The 10212-nt window shown below is 36.4% G+C and overlaps 1 protein-coding gene across 1 annotated transcript; it reads left to right on the top strand.

Moving 5' to 3' along the window:
- Positions 1-1775: 1775 nt before the first annotated feature.
- On the top strand, positions 1776-10037 carry LOC130238666 (sushi, nidogen and EGF-like domain-containing protein 1). Its single transcript, XM_056469754.1, has 11 exons — positions 1776-1859; positions 2367-2468; positions 2561-2587; positions 5098-5295; positions 5389-5415; positions 5528-5661; positions 5735-6031; positions 6116-6211; positions 6293-6431; positions 6509-6591; positions 9696-10037. Exons 2-11 carry the CDS (start codon positions 2411-2413, stop codon positions 9774-9776), a joined length of 1140 nt encoding a protein of 379 aa, XP_056325729.1. The 5' UTR covers positions 1776-1859; positions 2367-2410; the 3' UTR covers positions 9777-10037.
- Positions 10038-10212: the final 175 nt, after the last annotated feature.

Genomic DNA, 10212 nt, shown 5'->3' with positions numbered 1-10212 from the left:
AACTCTTAGGAAATATCTCTCACTATTAACTACTGGCTTATTACCTGCCTATCATGAATATATTAACGCTTTATTAGTACTGAAAAAGCACATATTCTGCATGATTGTATTCTACAACCTTAATCAAACCAATACCTAAACTATACCGTAACAATTATAAGCAACAAATTACAAGTTTATTTATAAAGCACATTTCATACACAGTGGCAATTTAAAGTGCTTTACATTAACAGGAATAAAAGAAACAAGTATAAGTGAAATAAAAACAAATAATAAAAATGGTAAAAAAAAAATATTAATAATAAAAACAGATAAAATTTGTTATAAAAGAATGAAAAAGAAGAGAAAAACATAATAGTGCGATATGTCGGACGTAGCACAGTGCTCATTCAGTAAAGGCGCAGCTAAACAGATGTGTTTTCAGTCTTGATTTGAATGTGCCTAATGTTGGAGCACATCTGATCATTTCTGGAAGCTGATTCCAGCAGTGAGGGGCATAGTAGCTGAAAGCCGATTCACCCTGCTTTGACTGAACTCTTGGAATTTCTAGTTTATTTGATCCTAAAGATCTGAGTGATCTGTTAGGTTTGTATTCAGTGAGCATATCTGTAATGTATTGAGGTCCTAGGCCATTTAGTGATTTATAGACCAGTAATAATACTTTACAATCTATTCTGAATGTAACTGGGAGCCAGTGTAAAGACCTGAGGACAGGTGTGATGTGCTCTGATTTCCTGGTTCTGGTCAGAATTCTGACCGCAGCATTCTGGATGAGCTGTAAGTGTCTAACTGTCTTTTTGGGACGGCCAGTGAGGAGGCCGTTACAGTTATCCACCCTGCTGCTGACAAAAGCATGAACAAGTTTATCTAAGTCTTCCCTGGAAACAAAGCATGTAATTCTTGCAATGTTTTTGAGATGATAGTATGCTGATTTACTAACTGCTTTGACATGACTATTGAAACTCAGATCTGACTCCAGAGTCACACCAAGATTCTTGACCTAATTTTTTGTTGTTTGACCCTTAGAACCAAGGTACGCATTCACCTTGAGAACCTCATCTCTGTTCCCAAACAGAATCACTTCAGTTTTCTCTTTGTTTAACTGAAGAAAGTTTTGGCACATCCAATTCTTAATTTCATCAATGCATTGGCAGAGGGTGTCAATGGGGCTGTAGTCATTAGGCAGTAAGGCTAGGTAAAAGGGTGCGTGGCGGTGGCACCAAACCCCACCCTTAAACCCAACCGCAGTTAGGGGATGAGCAAATCGTACTTAATTGTAGGAATGAAGTCGTACAAATTCATACGACTTAGCCACTAAATCAAAAAGTTAAAAAGTTACGCAAGATTGTTCTTACCTGAAAAGCAAGTCGTGTGACTGATCTATTTTTGTTATCCTCCATTGTGATCCTCACTCTTTATTATTACAGTACTTATCTACAGTCAAAAAAAGTAGTGAAACAACATTGCTGTTGCTATTCATTTCTACTGAACTATAAAATGCTCAGTAAACATGTGGTATGGATGGCATTGTGCTTATGGTTTCATTTCGATACAATACGCTAAAGGTACTGAATCATGTACCACATTAAAAGCTTTTAGTAATTTTCAATTGTGAATATAGGCATTTCAAATATATATATATTTATCCTTCTTATGTGCAGTTTGTGTGAGATTATATAAAGTTTTAACTTTAGTTGATATGTGACTGCATTGTTCTTGTTTAGTTTAATTTGGCGGTGATCCAACCAAACATATTTTCTTTTGTTCTAGCAGACGTAAAAAGTGCCGGGACATGATGTTTAAAATCAGTGAAACCTCCTCCCAAACAACAGCAGATGAAAGAGCTGCTGAGAAGAAGGGTAAGTGAAATATTACTCTCCATACGCGATATTCTCACAATTTCTCCTTTCTTGTGTCATGGATACTACTATTATACTATTTAACTTCTATTTTATTCTGAGAAATATCCTACAGCAACATGTAAGCCAATCAAGTAGTATATGGTTTTAAATTAAACAGTAATACAGTACATGTTCTTTAATATTTTGATCCTTACATATTAATACAATTCTGAATTATTGTAATTATATTAAATAATAATTGTGCTGTTTTCTGGAACTGAAATGCATTTAAATTAAAATATCAATTATATATTAAATCTGCTTATTATGCACTGTTTTTATTTAATGCAGTAAGTAGTTCAATGCCTTAGTTAATTTGGGAGCTTTAGAATATTGTTGTTAAAAAATACTGTAAGAGACAGATTTTAAAGTTATAACTATTTAATTATTAATAAGTTATTATTTAAATTAATGCATTAATTGTTGTTGTTATTAGTATAGTTATTAATATCTCTCTGATTACAGAATAAAAATTTTGGCATTCCTGATTTATCTCTGACTTCATCATCATGAGATTATTTCTGGTTTCATCACATCTGCTGATGTTCTTATCACTTCTGGATCTATGTAAGGGTTTTTGTTTGATTATTCATAATTTAACAAAATAAATATCTAAACATTTGTGGTTTTGAATGTAATCATCTGCTTTTCTTTAACAGCCAGAGCACAAACAGCAATGCCTATAGGTAATTATCACACATTAAAGCACATAGCACATGAGGTTTCTTAATTGACATCAATAGCTATGTTTCCATACAAAAATGCGAATTAAATTTATGCACAAAACTGGAATATCGCATAAAAGACGTACGCATAATGCAGCATTTACATCCAATGAGTCATAGAGAACAAAATCGTCACTTCCTGATTAACTGACGCCAAATATCAACAATAAAAACGGAATTTGCTGATGAAGGAGAAGCTGCGTGAATCTTTTCTTTATTTAATAAATGACTTGCCCCTCAGAAGACAGTAGGCAGACACGCAATGAACAGGCATTTGAAGGCATGAGACGTGGAGCACAGACGCTCTTAACAGTGCTGGAGGTAATTAATAATATAATGAGGCTAATACTGAAATGATAAAGGCATTTTAGAACGACCAAAACAACATTTTAGATGTTTTACAATGTGCTCAGCTTGCTGGTTTGTTCATTTTTATCATTACATGATCTCTTATTACAAAATCACATGACCTTTTTTAAATGTGCATACTGGAAATTATTCGTTAAAGTGTTTCCATCATAGTTTATGTGCATCTTTTCTTACTGAATAAAAAGTTTATCATACTCAGTTACACGCATATGTTATTTTATGCGCATTTCCAAAATACGCATAAAAAAGTGGATGGAAACATAGCTACTAGCTTCATACTTTACACATCCATATATTCAATTAAGGTTATGCAGCACTTTATGTTCCACCAAAGGTCCTTTAGATTATATAAATGCATTTCACACTAATAAATGAAGAGTTCTCTTATGAACTGTTTACTGAAATGTTCTTTATGGAACCCTGAATGGTTCTTCTTTGCCAGGGATGCACAAACTCGGTCCTGGAGGGCTGGTGTCCTGCAGAGTTTAGCTCCAACTTGCCCTAACACACCTGCCAGGACATTATTAAGAGTATGATTATCTGGCTCAGGTGTGTCTGATTGGGATTGAAGCCAAACTATGCCGGACACTAGCCCCGCAGGACTGAGTTTGGGTACCGCTGTTATATGCTGCATCACTGCAAAGAAAACTACTTTTATTTTTATTTTGGTTATCGTTATAGACCATCTTTATATAATTGTTTTAGCTCATATTTGTGTTAAAAACATAATCTACATCCATCCCACCCCAAGTTCTTGTTGCCGTAGAAAAATACATCATCAGTGAAAAATTACGCTTCATATGTGATATTCTCACAATTTCTCCTTTCTTGTGTTATGGATACTATTATTATACTATTTAACTACTATCATATTATATTAAATGGCCTACAGCAGTATGTAAGCCAATCAAGTAGCATCCTGTTTTTACTAAAACAGTAATACAGTACATATTCTTTAATTATTTATCCTAATTTACCTTCAAAAATGATGTTTGCTGTTTGTTCGTTATTTAAAATGAGCTAAAACAACCCAAGTCTTTAGTTTTTTTTTTTTTTTGGAACACATTAATTCAGGGGTGTCCAAACTTGATCCTGGAGTGCCGGTGTCCTGAAGAGTTTAGCTCCTATCCTCATCAAACACACCTGAACCAGCTAATCAGGCTCTCACTAGATATACTAGAAACTTCCTGGCAGGTGTTTTAAAGCAGGATGGAGCTAAACTCAGCAGAACACCGGACTCCAGGACCGAGTTTGGACACCCCTGACTTAATTGTTTCATGTTCAATCCACTAACATTTTTTAAAAACAAATAAGTTAACCTAATTCCTTTATGTTGTCACAACACAAATCAATTGTGTGAAACCCAGCATTTTTACAGTGTATGAACAAAATTCGGAATAAAATAATAATTTTGCCATTTGTTTTCTGCAACTGCGATGCATTTCAATTAAAATGTCAATTATTTATTAAATCTACTTATTATTCATTGTTATTTTCTGATTTATTGTTGGGGTTGGTATGTTTATACCAGTAGATTTCCTTGTTACTGTTTTTCATTCATTTTCCTTCGGCTTAGTTCCTTTATTCATTAGGAGTCACCACATCGGAATAAACTGCCAACTTATCCAGTATATGTTAAACACAGCAGATGCCCTTCCAGCTGCAACCAAAAACCAAAAACATCCATACACACTCATTCACACACTCATACACTATGGCCAATTTAGTTTATTCTATTCACCTATAGCGCATGTGTTTGGACTGTGGGGGAAACCAGAGCCCCCCGAGGACACCCACGCCATCGCGGGGAGAACATGTATACTATATTTCAGACAAAAAGGCCTGTTCCAACTGGAACTCGAACCAGCGACCTTCTATCTGTGAGGTGCTAACCACTGAGCCACCGTGTCACCCAGTGTTTTTGTAGTTAAAAAAGAAATTAAATTAAAATTTAATTTAAAAAAAAAAAGAAAGAAAGAAAGCCCCACCCCCTACTTAATATTCAATTTCAGCTGGAAGTACATCAACTTTCTAAAACAATGCAAAAAAGCTGCGACCGGATCACGTGGATTTTTATTGTGCTTATGTTGTATCCACTACAGAAACCACCACCCCAGAGACCACTATAGACACTACAACTACTGAGACCACTACAGACACTACAACTACTGAGACCACTACAGACACTACAACTCCAGAGACCACTACAGACACTACAACTCCAGAGACCACTACAGACACTACAACTCCAGAGACCACTACAGACACCACCATTCCAGAGACCACCACATTTTCAACAGGTAACAATGCTGCAAGTAATGGAAGACCTATCATTTTACTAAATGTATTCTTTACAGCGATGTTTAATAATTGAATACCTATTTTTTTGACAGACATTGCATCAACTACTGCATGGACAGGTATTTATTAACTTATAGAAAAATTGAAATGGCACTCAAATCAGTGTTGACATTGACTTGTAAAAACTGGTCCCATCTTCATTTGCATTTTTGCTGTTTATGCTCTCGACAGCCCCAGCAATATTCTATCCATTCGGCTCATCGGCAGGAGACTCTGAACATATTGAATTTGGCTCTGAGACTTATAAACATGTGGCCTTCTCTACTCCATTCACATACTTTGGCCGCAGATACAGCAACATATATGTGAGAACTCCAGTCTAATATGAATGCAAATGTGATAAGCCATTTCACGTTTTACTGATTTATTTTATTTTAGGTCAATAATAATGGACTCCTTACATTCAACCAAGCTTTAGAAGAAACTCTCCTTTATCCCTTTCCCACATATGGAAATGAAGATTACATTGCTACTCTCTGGACTGAGCTTGATGACATGGGTATTGGCAAATATTGGTATCAGGAGTACACAAATGGAAGTGTGCTCGACCGCGCCACTCAGGATATAAACCAATATTTCCCAAACAGGGGCTTCACTGCTTCTTGGGTTTTTGTTGTAACGTGGGACTATGTGATTACACAGGATATAAATGTCTTTAATCTTCACTCAGAACCGGTAAATATACAATCTTCAGTATATTATGAATTTTCATAGTATAGAATAGACTATGATGTTTCTTTTTATGTTCTATTTGTTTAGGCAATCACGTTTCAAGCGGTTTTGATTTCAGGAGGTGGTCTTTCTTTCATTCTGATGAATTACGGAAACTGTGCTGCAGTACCATTTTCAGTTGAGGTAAAACCGTCACAGGATTGAAATAATATGCTTTATCGACCATGTATTTATATTTAACATTACTTTAAATGGATTTAACAGGCTGGATATGATACCATAAACTCCACTGACTACAATGTGATACTTTATGAGGATACTGGCTCCTCCATCCCAAACCTCAAAAACACGACTAATGTAAATGTTCCTGGTCGTTGGGCTTTTCTTGTGAACAATGGGACAGGTAGGACCTATATCAAGATTATGTGTTACAATAAACAGTTTGCTCATATGATATTATTATATGTCTTATACTTACAGAAAACATCATAGGACTTCAAATTAACCTTAGGTCATTTTTAGACCTAACACAGACTGAAAACATTCAGAGTGTTTTGCAGCTAGTAAGTCACTTCTCATAAAATCCCTATTTTATAAATTGCCTTAGAGTAAAAGAACAATCTTATATCTATGTATATACATCTAACAAACCTTACTATGTTAAACTATCTTCAACATAGGCTCATTCTAAAAACGTAGCCTTATATACATTTCTGAAGATCGCGAATTGACCCTTCGCTAAGCCACACCCGAAAACCGCCACACACCAATCGTGGCTTAGCAACCGCAGCTACGTGCAGAAGCTCTGTCAATCTTTCGAGTGAGTGAAACAATCCAAAGTGTTATGCATATGGATAGTGCAAATCTGATACCAGTATCCTAAGTCTGGACAAGGTGGTGGAATTTTTTTCCCTTTCCAAAATCTAAAACCCAAGGGGAGAAATGCCAGCGTGGATCAAGCTCTGTGAGGGCCGCTAAAGGAGTGGAGTTAAGTTGGTTTTCTTTATATATTCCTGACACATTCAGTGATAGACTGCAATAATTCACACACCTCTTAAAGTGAAAAGATCTAAACTGTGTTTCCTACAAATATACAAAGCAGGTGATGTTTCACAGCGGTCTTTTTATTTTTTTCGCTCAATATAATGAGCACTGCTCCATTTAAGCCTTTTCCTAGTCATACTAATAGCAATCATATTTCTATCTGTTTCAAGCTACAAATATTTGGATTACATATCAATAGAATAAAAACAAGATGTGATTACTAAGTGAGCACTTGCGATCAATATACTTCACCCACAACTGTTTTTCAGTAATTTATATACAATTCACTGATGTTTTAGAAATCTTTAGATGATCTTTTAGAAATTAAGTCATTGGTGACGGCGTTATACAGGGTTAGTGTATGCTTTTATATTTGGTATCTGATTAATATTTGCTGGTAGGGAAAATCTATTTGTTCACTTCTGCAATTTATACTTTGATTTGCATTTCAATGTATTTATTCTTCCACAACTGCATATTAGAATAGAAACTGTATATTAGAGCACACAAACATACTGACAGTTATAGCTACTGTACACTGTCATGGGTCAATGATGCTAATATTAGGCACAAGTCTATCAATTTCCCCTTTCTGGCTGTTCTTTCCATGTAAAAGCACTGTCCATGCGTGTTTCCTCGTTGGTTAGTAATGCTATATTTCATTGCACAATAATTAATATATATCAGGTTTTTTGTTTAAAAAGGGAAATCCTGGTTTAATTTATTAATATTTAATTATTTTTAAATTTCACCTCTCCTGCTGTGCATGAACTAAAGGCTGGTTTTACTTCTGCGTCAAGCGTACGCTACGGCGCGGCCTACGCGTGGACGCATAGCTATCGCCGTGGCCGTCTGCGATGCGCACCTCTCAAAATAATTTAACTACATGTCGCAACGACGCGTAGCGCAAGCTCTGTGATTGGTCAGCTTGGTAGGGCTGACGAGTGTGGGCAGGACCGAGAGCCACGCGAGCCCGATGGAGCGATTGTTTACAAATGTGGAGTGCCGTGAAGGAGCTCCTGATGAAAAGTTTTGTCTTGTGTTTACCTTATGGTTAAAGTTGTTGCACGTCCACCGGTTCCTGCCTTAAAATGAGCGAGTTTGAACCACTTGTACATTAAGGAAGCGTTCATAAAAAAACAAAAAACCAGCGAAGAAACTCGACGCACAGGAACATAAATACCTCACTGCCAATTAGCGTTTCGGAAGTGTTATTGCAGAACAACAGAAACAGCATGCAGAAGTATAAATGCACAGCTACTTGCGTTGAATGCGCCGTGGTTCATGCCGAACACTTGACGCAGAAGTATAAACCAGGCTTAAGCTGTTGAATGGTCAGTGTATGAGGTGGCTAGGCTAATTAGCTTCAATTTTGATTTAATAATTTTTTAATCGATTGTGTATTATGTCGTGAATATACCCCTGTAATACATACTGCAGTGCGTTTTTTTCTGGCTTTCTCGGATATCTCACCTGTTCGCCAAAAATTACTAAATATATTACTGGCAATGTCTGACACCGGCGCATACATACTTTAATAGATGTGCCAGGCATGAAAGCTTGAGGGCGTAACAACAGTAACTAAGGAGGGCGGGGCTTAGCGAAGGGTCAATTATGTAGCCAGAAGTACGTTTGGCCGCATTTCGTCTTTAAAACAAATGCTATGGGGCGGTATGACGGCATTCCTTTTCACGCTACCAGCTGACGCTTACCTCCATATGGACGGCTTTCCCGCTGTCATCAGTTAGCTCGCCATGTACGTGTGCATACTTTGGACGCAGAGAGGAGCTGACCTCAACGACAGGGTTCAAGTCCGACACAGAACTGTTAAAGAAAGCAGATAAGACACAAACAGAAGCCAAAAATCAAAATAAACAAGTAAATAACAGGGTGAGAACGTGGTAAAATCTGAAAATGTGGTAAAAATCAGGGAGCTTTTTTTTTCTGGATTGCTTTTCAAAACACTGTCAGTTGGGTTTAGGAATGTGGGTGGGCGCTGGTCAATTGGTGCTTTTTAAAACGCTATCGCTTAGGTTTAGGGAAGGGAGTGGGTGGTGCAATTGGTCGGTTGGTCAGTCAGTTGACAGCGGCCTCTGCTGGATTTATGCAAGAAGAGCAGATGTGAATGGCACTCGCGAGAGAAATTTGACATTTTAAATGCATACAAAGCGGCCTCTGGTGGATTTGCGAAAACAAAAACTGCAAAAAAACGTAGCTCCTGGGAGATATTATGCAATCTCCAGAAATGTATAGGGCTAAGTTTTCAGAATGAGCCTGGATTACCTATCTAACAGTGTATTTGTTTTTTTACAAATTTATTTTTACTCACTTGTATAACCTGTAGAGTATAATTGAAGAGTTTAGATGCAAAAACCTCTAAATGCTGTTTGATATTGTCTTTAAAAATTAGCATTTATGACAGACTCTTGTGTGTAGGCTCAGAAGTTTTACTTTCATGGTGATTAATAAGTTCTTTTCATTGCCTTTAAGGTGAAACATAAACATAGACGACTGAGAAAAATGTTCATTTTAGGAGAACATTTCTGATGGCATTTAGAGGGTTTTGCATCTGAACTCTAAACTAAATACATTTTAATTTGTCCATTTTGTATTTATTTTTTAGATAAAACAGGAGCTGGTCAGACAAGGAGTGTCAAGCCAGTTTGGGCTGAAATTAAGAAAACTGGAAAAGATATGGCCGTGATACAAGAAAAAGGACTTAAATCTCTTATGTTGTTGCCATTGATGTGGACAACAAGGACGTACTGTAGACACCAATTCGATTTCTTTTTTTCACCCAACACATAATTCAGCTACACACAAACATGAATGAATGAGTAATATTTGTTGATCTTCTTATTTCGTGTCCTATTGTCAGATACTGTGGGAATGTTTCAGAGAAGTAAGCTAATTAAACTGGCCTGTAGCATTTGAACAATGTCATTAAACCTTTTGTTCATCAACAGCTCTGTTTACTGAAATCATTATTCACCCTTGACTAAAAAACAATAAGCATAGTTATTTAGGCTGTCCCTCATTGACTTTCTAGGGACATATCTGCAGCCTTAAATGACAGTCTCAATGAAATGTCTCAAAACTTATGGAATTATTTGGCTCAAATTGTTGTGTTTTGCTGTGAA

This window comes from Danio aesculapii, chromosome 12 (genome assembly GCF_903798145.1).
Source record: "Danio aesculapii chromosome 12, fDanAes4.1, whole genome shotgun sequence".
NCBI classification, from domain to species: domain Eukaryota; kingdom Metazoa; phylum Chordata; class Actinopteri; order Cypriniformes; family Danionidae; genus Danio; species Danio aesculapii.
This window is presented reverse-complemented; position numbering and strand designations above follow the sequence as displayed.